A 24,437-nucleotide genomic window follows, 5' to 3' on the forward strand; every position below is an offset into this window, starting at 1 on the left:
AACTCGCAATGCCAAGAGACATAACACGGATAAGCTGGAAAACCTGTTTTCTGCTAACGACTCTACGGCTTCTTGTTTTGCTCTGAGTAGTTGCAGTGAGAACTTCTCACATATTCCACAAATATTTGTTCTCCGTTATCTCGCGCAGAGCTATTCAATGTCTCTTGATAAAAAGGATTTACTCTGCGAACCTCATTGGTGACCTTCAACTGGAAGGCTTCCTACTCCAATAAAACTTCGGAATGCCGCATAATCATTTCTTGAGCTTTTAGTAATACAAGCAAATAACCCACGCAGATCGAGTCGCCCGAGGATGGACGGATTGTGTTATACCTAGATTACGTTCCCTCTCTTTGCATTTTTTTTTTTTTAGCGAGAAAAAAAACCCTCACATGTCTCTCAGCAGTGAATCATGTGCTCTCAAAAGGCAGACCAACATTGTGGTCATTGTTGCCAAAATATGCAGCGAGACGCACGTCCGAATCAAGCTCACGAGTTGTGCAATTGGCGTGAAAAAGCACTTGACGTCCACCCTTACAAATGGAAGTCAACAACTCGCTATTATTCTCTGTACACCAAACACGGCCTTGTGTTTGCTGCTGGGAAATATGACACGGCTCCTTCATCGTGGTGGTATCAATTTTTTTTTTTCTTTCTCCCCCAAAACTCATAAAAGTCTGCAGTACCCGCAGCACTCGGTGTTTACCGTTTCCACTTTGCGGTTAGCAGGACTCTGCACTTGTTTTGCTCACGACTTATTTGCGCTTTCACGAACTCCGGCTGGATGTCACAATGGTGAGTCCACTTTAAAAGTTACTCAGTTTGAATTGGATTTAATCATTTGTGTCAGTTTTGTTGCTAATTGTTTCATTGCTTGCGCAACAATGAATCAATTAATCGGCAACTTAAACGATTACCAAATTAATTGATAATTATTTTTGGCAATGAATCTAAATTCTCTGAATATTCTCATATATACAAAAATAAATCAAATTAATTAAAAATAAAAAACATTACTGCAATTGTATTTTCCCAGGTGTTGAATTGTACAGAAATCGCTGATGTGCTCGAGCGTTTCTACCTGTCGCCCTCGTACGGGCTGGAATTCTGCATCGGGTTCCCCGGGAACTTGGTGGTTGTACTCGGCTACCTCTTTTGCCTGCCCAAGTGGCAGAGCTGCAATGTTTACCTCTTCAACCTAGCCATCTCTGACCTCATCTTCCTGTGCACGCTCCCACGCCTCTCCTACCTCTACGCCAACCAGCAGAGAGAAACCAACTACTACGCTTGCGTCATCAACCGCTACGTCCTGCATGTCAACCTCTACTCATCCATTTTGTTTATGGTCTGGCTGAGCATGGATCGCTTTTTGCTCATCCGACACCCTACACGGAACCACTTCCTGTTGAAGCCGCGGGCGGCGTTGGTCGTGACCGGCTTGAGCTGGCTCGCCGTCAACGTGGAGGTGATCCCCATGATAGCGCTGATGCTCCAGGACCTGCAGAGTCGAAACTGGAGTCGCTGCAATGACTTTGCCAGCCTCCAGGGGGATGTCAGCGTTTTGGGCTACAGCATGGGGCTCACCTTAACCGGCTACGTTCTACCCCTTCTCGGACTCTGTGGTTTCTCCAGACGGATTGCGAAGCTACTGCAGACTCAGGAAACGGTTTTTCGGCGCGGGACGGCGCAATACGAGCACGCTCTCAGGGTGGTGGCTTCGGCGTCGGCCATGTTTTTGGTTTTGTACACGCCGTATCACGTGATGAGAAACGTCAGGATAGCATCGCGGCAGGCCTGGGCGGAAATGCACGTGTGTACCAGGATGTACATCGAGGGCTTCTACATTCTGACCCGACCGTTGGCCTTCTTGCACAGCGTCATCAACCCCGTCTTCTACTTCCTCATGGGGGACAGGTTTCGTGAGTTCCTGCTGGCAAAAGTTCGAAAGCTGGCCAGAAAGACATCGCAGCCAAGAGAGCCTGTGTGAAAAATTCATCATAATTAACACTTATAAATTTGAGCAAATTTGTTCATTTATTCTCCACTTTATTGGGTCGAAAATTATGCCTCTAAAGTGACGACAGGCAAGATGTCAGCATGTCACCATGTGTCGTAAGCAAATTAAGACGTCAACACAGCAACTAAGTGTCAATTGTTTTGTTTTGGATGTTTTCCAAAACATTGTGTAAGGATGGACTGTCAACATGCATGACATCATCTCACCAGACCTCAGCGTTCGCCATGTGAACTCAATTCCTGTCTGAGTGCTAAGCTTTTATTTCACTGAGTGAAAAGGGAATGTTAAGAGATAAATGTAAGTAAAGATGATTTACATACTAAGCTACTCGATGTGAAGTAAGAAGACTGGAAGACTCCATTTTGTGCTGATTTTACAGTGGCTGACTTCATTACAACCTTCGTTCATGTTCAAACTTTTAAAGTTCACTATTTTTTTTAATAAAATATTTTAAACATTATCCCTGTGGTTAATACATGTGTTAAAATAATGAGTTTTCTTTTCAAACATTTTTGTTATAGGGGGAAAAATTTATTTGAAACCTGGAAAAATTTGAGGATTTTGGTGCATCATGGGAAATCCACGTGATTTTTGGGCCTATTGCAGGATGGCCAAGGCAGTTGAAATATTTTTGGGGATTATTATTAGTTTTTCTTTTACATTTTGCCATTTTTGTGTGGATTTTTTAAATATATTTTTGGGGGGAATTTTTTGTGTATACTATGTTTTGTCAGATTTTTTTTTTGTTGTTGCAATTTTTATACATGGAAAGCCCTTGATTGGAGCTTTACTTATTAACCCCATAAATAATTTCCTAGAGTGTATGTCCGAGAAACACCGCAGCAGTTTCTTACATACTGCGTCTTGAACACAAAAAAAAAACCAGACATCAGAACTGAAATGCACCAAAACTTTGATTCAACAAGAAGCCAGTCAAAGAGCATGAGGGGCAGGCAGAAAAGCTTCTCGGCGAGCAAATATGAAAGGAAGGGAAAGGGCAAGTGTTACCAGCACCAATGTGAGGCAACTGTTGGGAGAACATTTGGGAGGTAGGTCAAGGCTGTGCTGGGAAGAAAATGGACTCAAATCAAAAACAGAAGGTCAAATAAATCCCAAGAGAACGTGAAAAGCTCTGAAGACGTTTGTGAAAATAGCCAAGCATATCAAAAATGTCATCTTCATCCTCATCACGCTGACAATAGAACAACACTGCCAGTGGAAAATATTCTTAGTTATTATTTTATTGATCGTACGTCAGCAACATAATTACGAGGCAAAGGGCTTGTTGGCTAGTCTATATTTTTTGCGACCCCGTGGCGACACAAAATTTCTTTCTCCATTTGATACAGCTCACAATAACATACTACCAACCGTAAAAAATAGCAATGTTTACATTGTTATTTTGAATTTGCGTGAATGTCGTTAACCTTAACCTTTAAAAGCCAACTTCAGTTTGTTCCCTGTTTTGGTAAACAATGTCCAGTATAGTGAACATCCAACATGGTGCCCATGTGTACCAGGTATCCCATGTGTCTAAGATTCCCAAAATAAAAACATGAGAACTGAATCCATCTCGACAGTTTGGCCAAAGCCGAAAGGGAATATCGAGTTTTACGAAGTGCGTGTACTCGTCATAATACAGGCAAACAGAAATGTGTTTTGCACATTCCATACATTATGCAAGTGTAATCCATTTAACCAGCACTATACGTTTTTTTGTTGTTTTTTTTCTCGCTCTCTCACGGAGAGTCTCTTATAATCCATTTCACGTTACTGTTATTATCCCTTTGTAGCGGTGGAGGATTTCAGGAGCGGATCTCCAAAGGGGGGTTGAATAACACATGTAAGCACACCTACATACAATACAGAAGAATAAACTCGCACAAATATTTACATTGACCTAAGCAGAGGCGGGGCTCGCTTATTTGAATCGTCCTATACAATAAATTGTTTACCCGCATTTATCCCCATTAAGAAATCTTTAAAGTGTACCTATATTGATTGGCATGTCGGGAATTGTGTGCTTCCGGATCGATTGTACACTCGCTGCAATCTTAAACATCCAAAGAAATGTTTCACTCAAGGACACCGTGTTCCCACACTAAGAACTCGCTGAGACAATTTCAAGGAGTATGTTGGATTTGAACTGCCAAGCCCGGTTAAAATGGATCTTTGACATCTATAGCCATCAACGGCAGTGAATACTTTCTAAGACTAGGAAATCCGTTTTTGAAAAGACTCAGGGACACGTGGGAACCTTATCGGAATGAAAGTAGTCAAGAAACAATTTTTGATGCTCTCCTGTGTTTGGGGGGGAACCGAAACAGCATCTCTTGGGGAATCTAGTCTCCCACTATACATGTCTTAAAACCAAGATTTTCAAACACCGTTCAAAGTAAAAAAACAACAACTCTAATATGTATTTATAATCTTACAGTGTCAAAGATGTGACAAATATACTCGAGACAATTTCCCAATCTACTATATTTACAAAGATGAATGCCGAACTGAGAGGATTCGGGTTCAACGACCCTTGCGTGAATGTCAGGGTTTCTTTTACAAGTTTTCCTTGAGCCATTTGATGTAGTTGTCCGTCATGCGGTGACCGATGCGGAAGTCCGTCGGCCACACGGTGAACATAATGGCTCCGTGAAATCCCGAGTCGTAGTGTTCGTGCGTCACTTCCACGTCAGCGGCGCGCAGTCGCGTGGCGTACATAATCCCGTCATCTCTCAGGACGTCGTACTCGCATGTCATGATGTAGGCTTTGGGTAGACCGCGCAAAGCCGCGTCCGGAACCAGCAACGGGGACGCCCTCGGGTCGGATAAAGATTCAAACGATAGCCCCGCCTCTCCCTGCGCTACTTCCGGGGCGCTGTAATTGTATTTTCCGTGATACGTTTCAGGCAGGAAGGCGCTCCAGTTGACGAACTTCAACAGGCTGGAAGACTCTGGGTTGTTGTGGGCGTTGGCCATCATGGCTCTGAAAAATGCCCTGTCGCTGGTGAAGTACTCGCTCCAGAACCGTACCATGAGGGTACGTGGTAAAATGGGCATGTCTTGATTCTGCTGATAAGATGGCGTGTTCAGGTCCAGTGCCTGGAGCACAGGGTAGATGAGGGCTTGGGCTTTGAACTGAACCTTTTGTGTTGGGTCCTTCAGTAACTGGAACGATACGGCAGAGAGAAGAAAATATCTTACTGAAATCGCCCGAGAGCGTCTGATGACATCGACGTATTGCGTCATCTCACCACTTGTGTGATTCAAAGCCGACATGATCCATCAACCCCTAAGCCAAAACCCACATGCTTGTCTCTATGCCATTCACACATGACCCCCAGAAGCATTTTAGAGAGCTGCAAAGTTGACTTTAGAGGCAGCAGATTGTGAACCAGCATGACTGCTGTTGTGTAAAAGTTAATCGCCCGTGGTAAAGTATACCGAGCTGGCATCTACTTCAGATTTTAGTAGTCTTTTACTTTTGGTTTAACCTGTTTCGCAAGACGTAGAGGTTTCATTTACCTGTTGGGACACAGCGGCTGCCAGGTTCCCCCCGGCGCTGTCACCGGACACCGCAATTCGGCCCGGGTCTACAGAATACTGGGCGAGCACGTCTATCTGGAGAAAGTGCTTGACAACACGATATACGTCCTCATACGGAACAGGGAAGTGGTGAGGAGGGGCAAGGCGGTACCTGGAAAGATGAAAATTTCCACGAGCAGATTGAATATATTCGTAACTTTGTTCATAATCGTACTGGAGTTATGTTAGAGTGGAGAGAAAACAAGTATGAACGGCTTTTTATTTGTATTCATTTTTTTTAGTCAGCCTTTGCTAAGGCCACTAAACTGAATAAATTGGTCCGAAATTTTCAGGATTTGTAACTTTGTTCATAATCGTACTGGAGTTATGTTAGAGTGGAGAGAAAACAAGTATGAACAGCTTTTTATTTGTATTCATTTTTTTAGTCAGCCTTTGCTAAGGCCACTAAACTGAATAAATTGGTCCGAAATTTTCAGGATTTGTAACTTTGTTCATAATCGTACTGGAGTTATGTTAGAGTGGAGAGAAAACAAGTATGAACAGCTTTTTATTTTTATTCTATTATTATTTTTTAGTCAGCCTTTGCTAAGGCCACTAAACTGAATAAATTGGTCCGAAATTTTCAGGATTTGTTTTGGAGTTGATTTTAGAATTTTGTTTTCCTTTGCGTCCCTTGGGTCTCGTCAGGTGATTGCGTCTACCTGTGCTCGTTTGGCCGATCTTTTGCGTTAGCCAATCAGCTTCCTCCGATCCTTTGTGTCTCGTCACTTTGTTTGTATTTAGTTCCGCTTTCATTCAGTTCAAAGTCTTTCTCTGTACCTTGTCTTGTTGCTGTGGTTTTATTTGATCTGTTTCAAGTCCAAATACTATTTTGCTTTGTTTTGTTCCCTGTTGTTTATGTTCCCTCCTGTTTATTGAGTTTACCATTCATAATAATTTGTGTCTGTTTCGTGTCTCCAAATGAAATTCATTTATGAGTGAACTCCAGCATCTGCCCTAAACCCAATCTTGACAGAAATGACTTACTCTACGGAGAGAATGACAGCGTTTAGCTCAGTAGCCACTTTTCTGGCCAGGAAATCATACGGGCCCATATCTGTGAAGAGAAGACAGAACACAAAGTAATTTTCAGAGGGCAACGTAACTGACATTGGCTCATCTCTGCTCGCTGCAGATGAACCTGTTAAAAAGAGCTACTCCAGTCAAATCAGGTCAAACTCAATTCATTCCAACATTCCAGTTAGTGCACCATAACTATCGGATGGATAATTATCGGACCGTCAATGAAGAAAAATGTTGTCACAACACGTTAGACAATAACCCGTGGGATATTCGATGTTAGTTCATTGGCTATTTTTGTTAGGCTCGTTTATTTACGCAACGACTGCAAGCGATAACACGGAAAAGACATCCAAGCAAGAACCCGTTGAAATATTCCCAACATTAATTAGAATAGCTTGTAGTCATTCTCTCAAATAATTTTCTCAAACACCCAGGACAAACAGATTGCAAGAACAGCACGACACGTGTCAAACTGAACGGTGTGTCGTCAGGGGTCCTGAATTAGAAAAGCCGGGCCCCCCTTTGAGGTCCCCACCGCTCCGACAGACGGTGTGTTATTTCTTCCGAAATAATTTCACGGCTTTGTTATTATCCATGATCGGATGTCTAAAAATCACTACAATCTCGGCTTACGTGAGCTCCCCAGACACCATCCTCCGCCGTGCAGGTATATGAGAGCCCTCCTGAGCTCCATCTCGCCACTTTGCTGCTTGGGTTGGTAAAGCAGCACCTCCACCCCGTCGAACGCCTCCACCGTCACGTTGATGTGTTCGTCGGAAACCGGTGCGATGTTTTCAAGCAAGGTGATAACGTACATTACTCCCATGTAGTCCTTCAGACCTATTAATTCACTGAAATCTGCCTGAAAGAGGAAACAAAGCAAGGGTCAATTTTAGCTAGTCAATTATATTGATGACTATTATTGTGGATGTCGAACTCTGGCCCGCAGTGGTATTATATTAGGCCCGGCAAAGACACATGGACTTTATGTGCCAATGCAAAAAGTGCCAAGTGAACTAATATGAGACGTTCATACATTTATTTGGGTTGACAGTCATAACGACCCTCAGAAGGAAACTATGACTACGATGCGGCCTGCGGTAAAAATGAGTTTGCCATCCCTTTAATCTTTAAAGCTGTTGTTTGAAATCAAGATTGCCAAAGCAGAAATGATTCTCTGATTGCAGTAGTGAAAGCTGACTGATTATTATCTTTTGTGTTTAATCATAAGACATTTGCAAGCATCTGCTTTTAGTTTGGAAAACACTGACCTAATCAGTAATTGAATCGGTTCACCCCCAAAAAAAAGATGAGTACACAATCGAGCCCTCTCATGCAATCTTTGTACAAAACAAGTCATGCAAGTAGAAAAGAAATACAATTATCAAAAATAATCACATTACAGTCTGAGCCAACCGCTTCACCGATTAATTTTCTCACAACAACAAACCTAGTAGAGTCGAGAAACCTTCACCGATTAATTTTCTCACAACAACAACAACAACCGATGCATGTGATTTTAAAAAGAGTCATATTAATAACCCCCAGCAGGGAGAAGAAACAGTATACCTTAATAGGCTCTATTATTAGAAGGTGTGAGCAGGACTATACTACACATGGATTAGCATTTGACATAATCTGGTGGAACCACATCAGCGAAATATAAATACAATGCATTGCCTACAAGAATTCATCTACAAAGCCGAATCTTTCATCTACATCTTAATTTATGTATAGCAAATATCAATTATTTTATTTCCCTTATAAATCCCAATTAGAATAATTTACAAATCATTTTGACCACATATAGAATAGAAGATTAAAAGGTGATTAAAGAATTTATTTTTACAATATATTTTTCCTAATGACATGGAAATCAGGTTTGCAAGTGTAAATAAAAAAAAGCAGAGTTGAGTGCTTACCAGGTGGCTGAGACTTCTGAAGAAAGTGTCGGTCAGCATGAGTTTCCATCTCTCGTCTATATTTTCAGGAATGGGCTCGTAAATATAATAAGCGCTAAAGGAGCAAAGAGCCACGACTAAAAAGATGCTTCCCAGCCTCATCGTGCATGCGGCGGCGTCTGTGTGGAGAGACCGACCGCTCAAGATTGACTCAACTTACGCGCGCAAAAAAAGAAAGATTTTTTTCTCTCTTCTTTCTCCTCCCCCCTGCTGTTCAGCCGCGCGTGTTTGTTGACATTTACCGCCACGCAGCTCGTCTTTTCTCTCTATGCGCGTGGAAGCGCCGTTTGGAGTGGTCAGGTGACAAGGGTGGGGGGGGTGCGCACGAGGCAAGAACCGTCCCGTCCCTCTTTGGCCCGAGTTGTGAATTCTTCAGGTGCCTCTGGATCAGATGCAGCTCTCACAGCGGGGGGTTAGAGGTGCAACGGAGGTGAACGTGTTGTTATTCGTGTCCCGCCAGATCTTGTCGCCCGCACGTGCTGGGAAGAGAACATAAAAATCAAATCAATTTGACACGTACATTAAAGCGGATGAGGCTTTATTTACACCAAAAAAAACAAAAAAAACACCAATCTTTTGCTAAAAATGACAAAAACCTGCATGAGGAACTTATTGAGCACTGAAGGAGACCGAGAAGGGAGATGTTGTTCTCGCATGGAAATCTGGTCTACATCTGGTGACCTTAGAAGTTGTCATATAAAATACTTTAACAAGACGACTTTTTTCAGTTGGCATAAGCGTAATGACAACCCCAGCACTATAAAATTCATTCACAATTTTGTTCCCACCATTTTTTTAACTCTCTAAATTGCGAGATCGTGGCGGAGAAACTAGCAACTTTTTATAGTTGCTTGTAATTTGGAATTAGCCAATTCAATTAGCCCTGCCATCAGAGATGTTATGAGGAAATTCATCTTCCAACTGGATAGCTGCTGTGGCAAGGGTGGAATAGTAAATAACTATAAGACACTCAAGAACCCCAACCCACCAAACTTCTGAGGAGACCACCACGTTTGGGTGATAAATCTTTCATCAAGCCCCTTCGCTCTCGGGCGTGTCAAGTAACACACTCGTGGATGTCTTCATCCACGTAGCGCCATGCTGTGCGATGCTACGTCAACACCGAACATCCCGCTGGGCAAAGAGTGCTCTTGCATTCATTAAAATGCAAGCTTAGCTCATATTTTACTAGCATTTTATGGGCGATATTCAATTTAACCCTCGCTGGAGCCATATGGAACACCTCAAGAATTTCCAAACTTGCTGAAGAAGTCAGCAGTAAGCACATTTCAAACTTTTGAATTTGGAGAACTCCCGCAGAGGCGACGGGGGGCATTTGCAGGAGCTAGGGGTTTTGAATTCACTAAGTAGATTTTGATTTAAAGGAAACTTTGCGTACATCTTAACAGTGATGGCATAACATTATATCTTAAATTTTAACTCAATCGGAGCAGTGGGTCCGGGGATACGGCCTGCCGAATTTTGGCTTTCAGCAAAAAGGGGCGTGGCCTAATTCTCATGATCCCTTTTATCTCCGAAATTCCTCCGTCAATCTTCATGAAGCAGCTTTTGGTGGAACATGTAATCAACATTCCAAATCAGTACTCATTTATAAGATTGGTGCATATTTTGGAAACTTGACCTTTTGACTCGGAATGATTTTTTCAGCGTACTCAACTCTACCGATACCAAGCCCCAATACCACAATGACGGATCATTCTCAGTATCCCAATATATCAGATTTCCTTGAAATGACATGAAGTTAATGGTAGGATTATGACGTGACCAGGAAGCACAGCAGCAGCCTGGACCTCAAGATGTACTTTTTTTTTTTTTTTCTCCGAGGTGCCTCATGATCATGGGACTGCTACTAAGAAACAGCAGCGGATTAGCGCTCTATCAGTAGTCAGCTGTACGAGACTTGTGTGATAAGGAATGTTGGAGTCTTTCACCTCATTACACTTGAACTTTGCTATCAGCAGACCATTGCACAAAGAGGAGGCGAAGACACTTACACAACACAAAAGAATTGTTCTTGTGCAATATTAAAGTCATACAAACGTGTGTTGATGGAAGGGACTTTTCAGAGGAGGGACTTTTCTTCTAATGGGATTGTTACAAAAGTAACAAAGTGTCAGTCTCCTCACTACTACGACTAACGCTTATGATAATAATTATTATGAAAATGTCTATGTACTCCTGTAGTCTGTTCATTTGATGAAACCGATTCATTATTTTACAATGTACTACTGTATCGTTTAGCGCCCAGCAGATGGTGCCATGACCTAACTCTGCGTTGACCTAAACTGTGTGCCGTGTCGCCTCCTGTAAAATAACAGACCGTATTATAAGGAATCGAAATAGATTTGATCAATTTGAAAGTTTTAATTTGAATATTTTCATGTATATTTCATTCATTTATTTATTTATTTTCATTTATTTGTTTATTTTTATTTATATATATATTATTTATATATATATATTTAATTTCATATATATGTAGATGTGTGTGGATGTGTATATGTGGCTGTGTATACGTGTGTATTTGTATAGCATGTGTGTATGTATGTATGTATATGTGTATTTTTATATGCATTTAATATATGTGTATATATGTGTGTATATTTAATTCCACTTCAAAAAGTACTCGGAAGTTCACGTAAAGATAACTGAACAAGTAAAACCGAAGAAAAGCTGTCAACAATATCTTTCTTGTTTACCAGCCAGTACCTTGTTTTTCTTCCAAAGACAAATAAAACTTTATATAGGTGTTGATGACGGTCACTGATGACAAACTGCCGGGCTTATCACACTATTACATAACACACCAGTGAGACCTTTATATCCTATAAAAAGCTTAGATGAACTGCAAAGCTTTCATTGGGACTGGAGGCCCCCCCCGATGACCACTCAGGAGGAATTTATTGTAGCGGGTGGATAGGAAGCCTTGTGGTCACGGTGCAAGATCCCCAAGGCAATCAGAAACATACGATATGCTGTCCATATGTTCAAAGTAAAAGACTGTACAGTCATCTTTGGAATGACTACTATTACTATTGCCACATAGCAAAGGGCAGGAAGTTGAGCATTTTTTGCTCATGCAGCAGAAAGCTCAGTAAAACCAGACACGTAATTTATAACAGTAGGGCAAAGCTAAGATGAATCAAAAACATATGACGCTACGTTGGGGGTAGTAAAGGAGGGGAAGGGATAGCCCAGTTAAGCCCGGCCAGCATTTTATTTGATGTTCTAAAATATATTTATAAATTCTAAAGAGAAGCCTGCACTCAACTGAGCGCAACATTGCTTCCCAATGTTTCTGGCATGATGAGCCGTATTGCGGACAATCCGCCAAGTCGTTGACAAGCATCTGGTTTTGGTGCGCGGCGTGGACGGGAACAATAGACAAGAGTCCAAATGCCTCAAACCACGAGACTATGTTGCAACCCACATGAAAACGTTGAACGTGATGCTAAGAAAATGTGTGCTTCGTGTGATGATGAACCTCTGGAATCACCACGGATGACATTTGTCAAATCAGCAAGAAGCCAAAGGGCCATGTGTGAGTTCAGTGTGTCAATGATGTTTCAGGGTCAAGAAAAGGACCACATTTTTGGTTCTGTGCTTTAGATGATCATTTAAATTAGATTTTAATATATTTAAAGTATGGATGGACACAAAATATTAAAAGAAGTATCGACTCATTGCATATACTGTACATGACTTTTTATGAGCAAATCTTTTATGAGAATATGCCAGGACAGATAATTATTACATATTTTTCCAAGAATTTGTTGAATGTTTTTTTCGGGGTGGGTATACTTGCCCCCCCTGATAAAATTCTAGCTCCGGCAGTGGACACAACAATAATTCAAGATATAAGGGCTGAATATAAAAGGATTTGAATTTGGGTTTGTAGAAACTGGTTTTTTTTTTATCTTTGCCCCCCCCCCCCCTGATAAAATTCTAGCTCCGGCAGTGGAGACAACAATAATTCAAGATATAAGGGCTGAATGTCAACATTTGAAGGATGTCATTTCCTCTCCCACAGTGAAGCACCCCCAATTAAAGTCCGAACTGTAAGAAGAATATCATAAACTCACCTGCGACAACATCCTGTGCGATCCACCCCTTGTATCCAGAAGTCGACGGCGTAGCCGCGAGAAGTCGAACATTTTCAGAATCAAAATCACCTCTCGGTATGACGTAGTGCAATACTGCACCGACCGAAGGTCATCAGGTGAATGTGTCCTCATGTATACCCAAGAGCCTAGCAGCTTGCTGTGACAGTTTGCTGAGTCATCCCTTTGGCCTTTAAACTGGCTACAATTATTTTCCTGCATTGAGCAAACTTACCAGTCGGACCACATTTGAAGAATTATTACTTGATGAATAATACAGCTGGTTTGCGATCTAAGTCCAAGTGGACGGGGAACCAGAATCCCAAACAAGCATCCTTGCTCCTGTTTTCCCCAATCCAACACACACCAAGACACAAAATATCGCAAATCTATGCGATTCCGTATTCATCCTTTCCCCTCAGCCTTACTAAGCTTCTTATTGCTAGCCAAGAATAAGCTTAACTTTTCATTTATTGCCGCCACTGCCAGAACATAACACTGGCAAGGAGGAAAATCAGCTCTTTCAGAAGATTAAACTCACTTTAGCTCACGGGAATAAGCCCCGAATCCCGACTAATTGAATTTATTCATGCTTGTATCGCAACTGCGAGGGATGAGAACGAGGACGGGAGCGTTTGAGTTAAAAAAAATACTGAGAAGACTTTTGACCTGAAGCACTTGAGTGGTTCCTGTAATGTCTTGAATCAAAAAAGGAAGAATATCAATAAAATTCCCGAGAAGTCGGTTGTCCAAATTGTGTGGCTACCAGATGTTGGACTAAAAAACGCAAACAAATAAAGTCTTTGCGATCTTTGTGATCTGAAGCAATAGATGAAAAGATCTTCATTATCCTCTCATTCCATCCACATGAATCATCCATCCACACGTTTATGAGCAGGCTATCTGATCTCCTTGCTTTGTGGTTCCAGTCCGACTGAAACTTCATACTGTCCATAAATAGATAACTCGAGTCCCTTTCAACCAAAAAAAAAAAAATCTTCAGATACAAACGACGACATTCGAGTTGTAGTAATAGTATCGGTCTGGGAAAAAAAAGTAGTATCGGACATCTTTGATAGCAACGTCATATAGGATTTGAGAAGGCAAAAATATTCAAACACAAAAGGGCTGTATGACTTTTCCTCTCCGGGAATAATAGGAGAGAAATGAAATACTATTATCTTGGCAGTCATTTCGGCCAGGTTTAGCACTCCACAGCAGATGTGTGTCTTTTCCAGCGGGCCTTATATTTCACAGCTACTCCAGGATTACATTCGGGCAGGTTGGAAAGAGACGGGAAGGGGAGGGGGGAGGCGGTAGGGGGGCGCGTATAAGACCAAAAAGAAGTTTCAGCTTCAGGCGCTCCTTAGACATGCTCTCCACAAGAAGCGGGCCCATCTGGGGATTATTTCTGGAGGCTTATCGGTTGGAACACTTTCTTCTACTGGAGCTCTAATTTGGTGGCAGTCAAGTTGTTTTTACAGGTGAGGGGAAATTACCATTGTTTTTTTCCGCATTGCTATTGTGTTACTGTTTTCATATGCAAGAGCATAGCAGTGTTTTTAGGGTTGAGAATATTGTCATGATATTGGACAGTATTTGGGACAAACCTTTAAAGGAACTTTATTGCATGTCATCAAGATCTGCACGATTCTTTTTTTTTTTTAAAGATTTGCAGTTACCATCCAAATTATTCAACCACTTCAGCAAAGGTAACAAACTCGTTTTGCAATGAGTTGATAAACCAAAAGCAATTGAATAAAGATATAAATTAGAAGGGGCCGTTATTTATTTATTTTTTTGTAGATTTTCCAAATTAAAGTAGTTTGTGCAACCGTGGCTCATATTTGATCACATTAAGTTCAATTTTAAATTTGTATTTTTAAAAGTTACACAATCATCAACATTATCAAGTACTGCTGCTCTTTGGACACCCCCCCGAAAAAAAATAAAATAAATAAATCAAAATATCACAATTGGGCAAAATAATTTTCTTTGTAATTGTAGACTTTTTTTTTGTATTATTCAATTAATTTTCCTTTCCAAATTCCAATCCTGCCTGTTTTATTCTAACGCATTACTCCGAATGAACTCACTAATTAAACAAGTCTTGACCTCCAAACTTTTACTGCATCAATTTTGCTGCTATTTGGGAAGAATTAGTCACCATTGTTATCCTGACCACAGTCTGCTTTCCTGTCTCTAGGTGGGTTGAAATTTACGATGCAGATCCAAATGAGTTTTCCGTGCACAATGAGCGCCTGCGGAGGTTCATACCTGCGGAGGTGTCTGCCGTCCCCGGGGTCTCTCTTACTGCTTTTGGCCGCCGTGTCCCCGGTTCGAGGCGACTGTCCCACGTCGTGCGTGTGCTCGGCAGCCACGGAAGTGTTTTGCACCTTTCGTTACCTGAACGCGGTGCCTGCCCACATCCAGCCGTCTGTGGAAAGAATTAACCTCGGGTGAGATTCCACTTTTCTCTCTAATGTTTAGCAGACTGAGAACGAGGGGTTATTATATCCACTGAGGGCTTCTCGACTTGTTCTTTAGTTGACCTAAACGATGCTGGAGGTTCAAGCATTCCAAGATGCTGACGTCATAATAGCTTTGAAAAGTCAAATGGCTGGGTCAGCCTTTAATTAAAAGCATTTTGACAAAATTGGCCGATGCCTTTTCATTGTCTCCTTTGAGGAGCAGGAAGGTTCCTGTTCCAGATGAGCTACCTTGTTCATTTTTTTGGTCCAAACCTAAAGCGCTATTCTACACCGAGTGGAAATAACATTTAATGAAAGGCTCGGTTCACTTGACAGCTCGTCATTGATTATATTCAAATATACTGAAAGGTCAAAATGATTGCTTGAGTATTTTTTACGTTTTCCAGGTACAACAGCATAACCGTCCTGCGTGAAAACTCTCTTTCGGGTCTTGAAAAATTGGAAATACTGATGCTCCACAGCAATCTTATTCACAGTATTGAGGACGGAGCATTTCGAGATCTACGATCATTACAGGTGACTATCTTCACTAATCAAAAAGACAATGTGTGTTTCTTAGCCAGAATAGATTCTCTGGATTTTTTTGTTCATTAGACCCTCAAGATGTCCTATAACAAAGTCAAAGAACTCAACAAAGAAACATTCCAAGGCCTGGAGAATCTGCAGCGACTCCACATGGACCACAACTTCATTGACTTCGTCAGCCCGGAGGCTTTCTATGGCTTGACGAATCTCCAGTTAGTCAATCTGGAGGGCAACCACCTGCAACAGCTCCACCCAGATACCTTTGTTACCCTGAGACACAGCCAAGTCTTTAAGTTGTCCTCGCTGAAGACCATCTACCTGTCGGACAACTTCCTCAGCAGTTTGCCGGAGGAGCTCTTCTCTGGCTGCAGCCGTCTGGAGAATCTTTTTCTCCATGGCAACCGTTGGGCGTGTGATTGTCGTATGAACTGGTTCCCGTTATGGACACGGAAGCACACGGGTGAGTGATGCATTCTTCTAGTTGGCCCATTTTTGAATGCCAGACTTGTTTACTCAACCTTTGACCTCATAGGCAGTGAGAAGACCGAGCACACAAGATGAGACGGAAAGAAAGTTTTCAAGAGCCAAAGTCTATCTTGGAATTTATGACTTGGCCCACGTATAAGCAAATCATAAATGACTCTTCTATGATATTGTTTTATGGTTTTACATGACCATAGGTTGAATAGTCATTCTCTACAACCGGCTAAAAATCATGTTTGAATGTTTCCAGGAGTGCTCAAATGTAAGCGGGACAGGAGATATCCTCGAGGCCAGCTGTGTCCCGTTTGTGAAAACCCAACTCATTTCCAAAAGAGACGCCTCTCTCTTCTTCCGAGTGATGCCTTCACTTGCACCAAACCTTGGATCCATCTAAAACAGAAAAACATCAGCTTGGACGAAGGGGATTTCACTCCAGTTTCCCCAAGGGACTTCATCGCCCCACTCGGTTCCATACAAATGAACCTGACGGATCAGTTTCACAATGATGCCAGCTTGTCTTGCACTGTCCAGAGGCCATCTCATTTTGAGAACCTCTCACTTACCTTAGAGGAGGAGGCGGGTTACAATATCACTGCACTCACTACGACCATAACTTCATATTTGGTGTGCAACCTTGACAATGAACATCTCCAACATTTGTGGCAAATCCTGGCAGCCTACAGTGAATTTCCCATGAGACTTGAAAGAGGTTTGATGTTGGCTAAAACTCCCCAAATGGTGTACCGGTATAGTCAGATGAAAACGGGCGAGGATGAGCTCCACACAAATATCGATGCTGAGATTAAAGCTAATCCCGCGTGGTTGATGCAAGGTGAGGTTAGTTTGCAGCTTGACCGCACCACCACGACGTTCTCGACTCTGCATATCAAGTACCAGTCTGAAGTCAACCTACGAGTCGAAAGCACCTTCCCCAAGAAAGACCGCTACCCTTGGACAATGATTAAGAAAGACAATCAAACCAAAACGGAGCATATCGTAATATCGGGTGAGTAGTGAAAACATCTCCAACGTTTTATCTCAGAACTGATGTTTACGTTTTTCAATGCAGGCGAGGTGGTTCAGTTGAGCTGTCAAGTCAGAGGGGATCCAAAACCTTTGCTGGAGTGGATTTTACCCGATGGCATGAAGGTCCGAGCCCCTTATGTCAGTGAGGACAACAGAATGATAATCACAGCCGAAGGGAAGCTCACCCTTCGGGGTGCGGATGCCTCGGACACGGGCCTCTATCGCTGCATTGCCACCAACTACCTGGATGCTGACATTCTGGTTTTTCGACTGACAGTATTGTCTCCTGATGTGGAGGAGACAGATGTCAATGGTGTCCACGTATCCCAGAAACTGGGGGAACATCTTATTTTTGACTGTAGCAGCTCAGGAAGTCCAAAGGCCTCTATTCAGTGGATACTCCCAGACCACTCCATATTGGACAGGTCTCAAGGAAAAAAGAAGGTGTTTGAGAATGGCACTCTACTGATCGAGAGCGTGACTACCAGGGACCGAGGATTTTATAGATGTTTGGCTGCTAATCACTTGGGAATTGACCTTCTGGTTTCTCAGGTGACAGTACGGGAAAGCTCAGAGGTATGGACGGACTTTGATCATGATGGATCAGGCATGGGAATGAAGAACCCGGTAGAGCAAACTTTAACTGACAAGACAAACATCCCTTCTGACAAAGCATCAGATCGAGCCAAAACCATTGTTTCTGATCGACGTCATTCCAGACTGAGGTCACGGGGTAAAAGTAGGTCAGAAAGCCAAATAGGTCAGAGGAGGCATTCAGCCAGCAACAGACGTGGATTTGGTCATAGGGTCTTTGATAAAACAAAAAGTCAAATTGATCCAAAGAAATTTGCAGAATTTATGAAGAAGGCACAAGGTGGAGTAAGAGAAAACACCAAAGAAAGAAATACAGAAAAAGACTCAATCGATGATGAAATTGGCTCAGGTGAGGCACGTGACGATTTAATTTTACTTGCTACACTTCTGCCCACTACACGTAACCCTGAAAAAGGTGGCGACTTTGAAATGGAAAACTCGATAGCAGTCACAAAAAACAGCCAAGGCGTCACTTTGAGTCAAGAAATAGAAAAAACAACAGATTATACGCCAATCAAAGAAAACATATATACAAACATTCCGCTGATGAGTGACAGAGAAGATGTCACAATGTATGACCCGACTTCACCCAACTCAAGCCCCTTTAGTTCTGATGAAACCACAGATCTTCATCCCCTGGAAAGACTTCCCAAAACTGTTACAGACTCTTCACAAGAAACCCAGCTCCAGTTCTCCGGTCAGCATCCTTCAGAACCAGAGACCTCCACTGAGGTGTTCTCATTTACCCTTGATCCTAATGTAACTCCAATGAGGGATGGCACAGACCCCATGGAGCTTTACGATCCTGAAAGCCAGTCCACTATCACAGCTGTCACCACCACACAGAGGCGGGACGATCAAATCACCTTCCATACCACCCAAACCATAAACTCCCCATCATTGGGATCCACCATCATCTCCAAGCAGCACATCCATATCATCCCGCACAAGAATAGTCGAGGAGGTGGGCGCAGAAGAAAGTTCCACGGTCGCAGACGCATCATCAAACCCAACAGGATTACTGACATCCAATCCATTATCAAGAAACTGATCCAGCCAACTGAGCGGAATACAACGTTGCCATACACAATTGAAGTGACGACAGGTACATTTAATTGATACCATTTGTGTAGTTTTTACATTGACCTAACAATTGATCTGTTATTTGTTGTTTTCAACCACAGATATGGAACTATCCACACCCACTACACAATTCGGGGCAAAAATTGTCAACAAAAAGATTCAAGGAAGGCAAAGAAATCCAGTCACCACAGAAACATTAGCGATACCTCAGACTTCAACAGTGACCTTAACGACATCTCCTGCCACTCAACCCACCATCGCTACACACATACCAACAGAATATGAGTCTCTATCGCCAACCACAAGAACAGAAACAAGAGTCATTTTGTTTGATGACGATTATGGAGATTTGTTCTCTGCAGATTTTGAGATATCAGATCTGAAGCCAACTGCTCAGCCAGTAACTACCGTGACCCCAAATTATTACTCCAAGTCTTTGACCACTGCTGAAACACCAACTCTTCCCTCCCCGCCTACAGTCAAGCCACCCCTAGACAAAAATCCTGACAGAGAATTTTCATATGGGTCCGGTGATGATCTTCCTACAACCAGACCGAGACCTGGTGGAAAGAGAGGGCGCCAAGGACGTAGAAGGAGACCCTCAAAGAAACTAAAAAATACTAAATTGTATTCAATCAACACAACTCCGACTTTTGACAACAAGAAAACAACAGAAACCACTGTCCAAACAACTTTACGACAAAAGGGTGCCTCAAAAGCTCTAATGTTTACAACATCAGGGGAAATCGACAAAACCACAGAAACATCGGAGGAGCTGACATATGCTTACAACCGAGTCGACTGGGGCAGTTCCTATACGACGAGAACACCTTTTGTCCACTCAAACACGATGCCTGCCTTGGAGAAACCTTACACAACTCCTCAAAATCGAGTCTACTATAACATCAGAACCCCAACACAGACATTTAAGGGTCACACAGCAACTACAAAAAAAAACAGACCGACAGTGCAAACCAAGGAGAATACAGAGAAAGACATTTCCTTTGAAACAATTACTCGATATAGACCAGAACAAGACTACATCTACACATACAACAGAAACAATGTCAAAAATGTCTTTGTCACGACCAGACCCAATGTTGCCGGCACTCAACCAACAACAATGCTCATGACTAGAAAACCCAAAATACTTGGTGGCAATGCAGCGAGCTTTACGGTTCTGACCCACTCGGATGCCTTCTTACCATGTGACGCAGTTGGAGACCCAGTGCCTGTGATATCCTGGAAACGCTTCTCCTCAAGCACAGGTACTAAGATGTTGATAATTGTTGGTATGCGCTTTTAAAGAGAACTGTTTCTCAGGTTTTTCTTTCTCCCATCCAGGAAACACAGTTACCATCAAGGGGAAAATGGGCAAGTTCGAGTTGTTACGCAACGGCACGTTGTCGATACAAAACGCCAATACGAAGGACCGCGGACAGTACATCTGTATTGCTGAGAATGATCATGGATCAGATAAACTTATTGTCACTCTCTCAGTGGTCGCTTACCCTTCACGTATACTCGAGCCGAAAATGAGAGAGATAAAGTCTCATGCTGGGAATACCGTGGAGATTCAATGTAAGGCAGATGGTCGGCCTACACCGGCCATTTCCTGGATTCTGGCAAACGGGACTCAAGTAAGAGACCATAGAACACCCAATGGAAGGGTTTCAGTGACCGCTGGTGGGACTCTAGTCTTTAGACAGGTGTCTGTTTTTGACAGAGGTCACTACAAGTGCATTGCGAGTAACCAGGCCGGAGCTGACACAGCTACCGTCCGCCTGCATGTGGTTGCTGCTCCACCAGGTATCCTCGAGGAGAAACGGCAGCAGGTGAAGGTTGTTTCAAAACAAAACCTATGGCTGCCCTGCACAGGTCAAGGTAGCCCTGAGCCAAGGATTCACTGGGTGTTGCAAGATGGCATTTTGGTCAATTCACAGAGATTTGCCTGGGACAAGAGGATATCTGTTTATGAAAATGGAACCCTTCTTATTAAGAATTTGTCTCCAATTGACAATGGCAAATATGAATGCATTGCAACTAGTTCCACGGGCTCGGAGCGAAGAGTGGTGACTTTGACGGTGGAGAGAAGAGAAGCTGCACCAAAAATAGAGGTGATATCCCAGCAAGTAACCGAGTTGTATTTTGGGGATCAGCTCAAGCTAAACTGCTCAGCAATCGGAGAACCTGAACCCAGGATTACATGGAGGCTACCATCTAATGCGATGGTAGAACAATCACATAGGTAAGATTCCATCGCCAATAACAGTAATGTCCAGAATGTTTTTGACTGCATGCTCAAGGTAATTGATAAAGATTTATTGTCAATCATGCGATTGTTGTCTGTTGGTTTTTAAATGTTGTGAAATGGGAAATGATGGGATCATCACTGAACAGTTTTCCCCTTCTTCTTTCCAATGTTGATTCCTCTCCTTAGGATGGGTAGCAGATTCCAGGTTCTAGAAAATGGTACTCTGGTGGTCAATTCTGTGATTGATAAAGATGCAGGTGACTATCTCTGTATGGCTAAAAGCACAAGTGGTGATGACGTCCAACTTATGAAGGTCAAGGTGTCAATGAAGCCAGCTAAGATAGACCACAAGCCTCATGGCAAGAAGAAAGTTCTGTATGGTAATGACTTCAAGGTCGATTGTAAAGCCTCGGGGGCTCCAAAGCCAGAGATCTCCTGGGGACTTCCCGATGGTACTGTTGTCAACAGTGCTCTGCAGGCTGATTCCTTAAACGGAGGAAGGAGAATACGTCGCTTCACTTTGTTTGACAATGGAACGCTCTATGTTAATCAAGTGAGTCAACAACAGAACACCGTCGTGAATTATTGTAAAAGATCTATCGTAACGGTTTATATGTTTTTGTCCAGGTTGGTATGTCAGAGGAAGGAGACTACACCTGTATCGCTGAAAACCAAGTGGGAAAAGATGAAATGCACGTACATATCACCGTTGTGACCGCAGCTCCCAAGATACGCCAAAACAGCGAGACCTTTGCCAGATTGAAACCCGGGGGTAACATCCGCTTTGACTGCGAAGCCATTGGTGAACCCAAACCCAGGATCTTGTGGATGTTACCCACCAATGATGTCATAGCAGCATCTAACGAACGCTACTTGTTGCACGTAAATGGCTCTTTGGATATTAGGAACGCAAAGCTAGTCGATGGTGGGGAATATGTTTGCGTGGCTCGCAACCCTGCTGGTGAAAACCGAAGGGTTTACAAACTTGAAATTGGTGGGAACCCACCTGTGATCAACGGTTACCATCAGAACAGGACTGTTCTAAAAGATTTCTCGACCAAATACTCGAAGAAACTCATCGACTGTAAAGCTGAGGGCAGTCCTCCACCGACTATCACCTGGATAATGCCAGATAACATATTTCTGAGGGCGCCCTACTTTGGTGGCAGGATTAATGTCCATCATAACGGGACTTTAGAAATTCGTAATGTCCGTCCTACTGATACGGGAGAGTTCCTTTGCATGGCGACAAATGATGGCGGAGAGTCCGTGTTAGTGGTACAGCTCGAGGTGACCAATACGCTCCGAAGACCCATTTTCAAAAACCCTTTCAATGAACGGATTCTCTCTCCTTTGGGGAAAACCAACGTTCTGAACTGCTCTGCTGACGGACAACCAAAGCCAGATATCTCTTGGATTCTACCCAATGGAACGCGGCTTACCGCTGGGCGTAACTCCCACAGACGGGTAGATAACGATGGAACTTTAGTCATCTATAACTCCGGCGTTGAGGATGCTGGGAAATACCGTTGCGGTGCCAAGAACATCATGGGCTACATTGAAAAACTGGTCATTTTGGATGTGGGCCAAAAGCCGTACATCCTCACAAGGCCGAGGGGAATAATCCGCAGTATGTTCGGCGAGCCTCTCGTCCTTCATTGTCTATCTGATGGAAGTCCAAAACCCAAGATCTACTGGACACTCCCTGGGGGCCACACGCTTACCCAGCCTCAAGTCGTGGGGCGCTACAATTTACTCAAGAACGGTACTCTAATTGTACAGGACACCACTTTATATGACCGAGGGAACTATATCTGCAGAGCTCGGAATGATGCGGGGGAGGCTGCGCTAACAGTCCCGGTTGTCATCATTGCCTACCCTCCACGCATCACGGCAATGCCACCTCCAACCTTGAGTTTAATGGCGGGAACCCCCGTGAAACTCAACTGCGCTGCCATTGGCGTTCCCAAACCGGAGATTACTTGGGAGCTGCCGGATCATTCCGTTCTGTCGGTGGCCCAACAAGGGAGACGGTTGGGAAGTGAACTGCTTCACCCTCAAGGCACGCTCGTGGTCCAGAAGCTTTCAGCCTTTGACTCGGGCACGTATAAGTGTGTAGCCAAAAACCATCTTGGTACAGACCTAAAGGCTGTTTATGTGCGTGTACTCTAAAAATCACGGCAGAAGGCAACAGGCTTCAAAAGACGTTTTTATCACGACAGTAATGGACCCATCTGTACATTATTTGTGATTTTATTTTTTATATTGATTTAAATTGAGGACATTAAGGAGACGGTGCGATTTAAATGGGATTAAGAAAAGAAAACTGGAAAAAAAAACATCTGGTGGGATGGATATTTGTTTTTGTGACTTAGGAGTGAATGTCTGGAAAATCATAGCTGGTACTCACTCATGTGGGGGATTCTCGAGGAGCAGAAAGTGTTCATACATTTGAACCCAAAGTGATTCCATTGAGGCTTTAACGCTGGCCACACATATGGATTCAATTAGAGCACATACACTTTTGTCAGCGGCTCGTCCTTTAGCAGCAAATTAAGAAGATGTGCAAAGAACAAACCGTAAAATGTCTATTATTTTTTATGAATATACAAATATGAAAATTGTTTGACACTGGATACGTAACATTCTTTACAACAATACACGATTCCATAATTCACTTTTGTAGCAGATGCGTTTATTTCTAAAAAGATTTCAAAGACTTGTGATTGATTGTGTTGTACACAAGAATTTACAGTAATGTTATACATTATGCTTATCTGTAATAATACAGTATATAATTGTGTCATACCTACTAATGTATGGGAGAAAATAAATCTAACATTTCATTTTTTGCAGTTTTTCCTTCAAATCACAATTAAATGTGTGAATTAAATCACATGATAGACCATTGTGGATTTTTAGCAATTATCTCGATGAGATTTGTTGTTGTTGTTACTTGTGGTTAATTATTAGGAATGTTGCCCTTTATTCCACTGTTCTACTCTCTCAGACCATAATAATAATTTTGAATCTTTTTATAGTTTGATCCTTCCACTTTGGTGTCTAAAAGGAAATTGTATTATTTGAGATTGGGCTGATATGTGGCTACTGAAAGGAAGTGTGTGTTTTGTCTGGCGGTGGGACTGCAGCTGCTAAAGTGAAACACTGGAGAGAAAGTTCAACTAGCTTCCAGTCAGATAAACACGCTGTGTTTTTGCTCGCTACGAGGTGCGTAGGACGGTTTCCTTGGCCACCTTGGAAAATCACATCTGTGGT

General features: G+C 42.7%; 3 protein-coding genes across 5 annotated transcripts; 2 read left to right on the plus strand and 1 right to left on the minus strand.

The window, feature by feature from the left end:
* LOC119132943 (succinate receptor 1-like) lies at positions 1 to 2,476 on the plus strand. Its single transcript, XM_037268482.1, has 2 exons — positions 1 to 795; positions 1,037 to 2,476. Exons 1-2 carry the CDS (start codon positions 793 to 795, stop codon positions 1,985 to 1,987), a joined length of 954 nt encoding a protein of 317 aa, XP_037124377.1. The 5' UTR covers positions 1 to 792; the 3' UTR covers positions 1,988 to 2,476.
* Positions 2,477 to 3,237: 761 nt separating this feature from the next.
* aadac (arylacetamide deacetylase) lies at positions 3,238 to 15,003 on the minus strand. 3 transcript variants are annotated; one of them, XM_037267254.1, is made up of 6 exons: positions 14,982 to 15,003; positions 8,545 to 9,062; positions 7,256 to 7,484; positions 6,587 to 6,656; positions 5,540 to 5,711; positions 4,574 to 5,182 (listed from the first exon to the last, which is right to left on the minus strand). In XM_037267254.1, exons 2-6 carry the CDS (start codon positions 8,683 to 8,685, stop codon positions 4,574 to 4,576), a joined length of 1,221 nt encoding a protein of 406 aa, XP_037123149.1. In that variant the 5' UTR covers positions 8,686 to 9,062; positions 14,982 to 15,003. The 3 variants fall into 3 exon arrangements, with proteins under 3 accessions (XP_037123150.1, XP_037123149.1, XP_037123148.1); XM_037267253.1 differs by lacking the exon at positions 14,982 to 15,003 and adding an exon at positions 12,687 to 13,944; XM_037267255.1 differs by lacking the exon at positions 14,982 to 15,003 and having other exon boundaries at positions 3,238 to 5,182; positions 8,545 to 8,685.
* Positions 14,039 to 24,007, plus strand: igsf10 (immunoglobulin superfamily, member 10). The gene is made up of 10 exons (XM_037267252.1): positions 14,039 to 14,188; positions 14,911 to 15,163; positions 15,583 to 15,712; positions 15,791 to 16,181; positions 16,455 to 17,210; positions 17,274 to 18,929; positions 19,009 to 20,175; positions 20,252 to 21,155; positions 21,348 to 21,714; positions 21,789 to 24,007. The coding sequence occupies exons 2-10, from the start codon at positions 14,928 to 14,930 to the stop codon at positions 23,331 to 23,333; spliced, it is 7,152 nt and encodes a 2,383-aa protein (XP_037123147.1). The 5' UTR covers positions 14,039 to 14,188; positions 14,911 to 14,927; the 3' UTR covers positions 23,334 to 24,007.
* Positions 24,008 to 24,437: the final 430 nt, after the last annotated feature.

The sequence above is a fragment of the Syngnathus acus genome, chromosome 13 (genome assembly GCF_901709675.1).
Source record: "Syngnathus acus chromosome 13, fSynAcu1.2, whole genome shotgun sequence".
Lineage (NCBI taxonomy): Eukaryota > Metazoa > Chordata > Actinopteri > Syngnathiformes > Syngnathidae > Syngnathus > Syngnathus acus.

Bases quoted from the DNA above. Each gene is read 5' to 3' on its own strand.
- aadac (XM_037267255.1), bottom strand. From the start codon at position 8,685: ATGAGGCTGGGAAGCATCTTTTTAGTCGTGGCTCTTTGCTCCTTTAGC. The intron at 6,657-7,255 runs GTAAGCCGAGAT...TTCTCTTCACAG, and splicing joins ATGGTGTCTGGGGAGCTCAC to ATATGGGCCCGTATGATTTC. The intron at 5,712-6,586 runs GTAAGTCATTTC...TCATCTTTCCAG, and splicing joins GCTGTCATTCTCTCCGTAGA to GTACCGCCTTGCCCCTCCTC.
- igsf10 (XM_037267252.1), top strand. From the start codon at position 14,928: ATGCAGATCCAAATGAGTTTTCCGTGCACAATGAGCGCCTGCGGAGGT. The intron at 17,211-17,273 runs GTGAGTAGTGAA...TTTTCAATGCAG, and splicing joins GGAGCATATCGTAATATCGG to GCGAGGTGGTTCAGTTGAGC. The intron at 21,156-21,347 runs GTAAGATTCCAT...TCCTCTCCTTAG, and splicing joins ATGGTAGAACAATCACATAG to GATGGGTAGCAGATTCCAGG.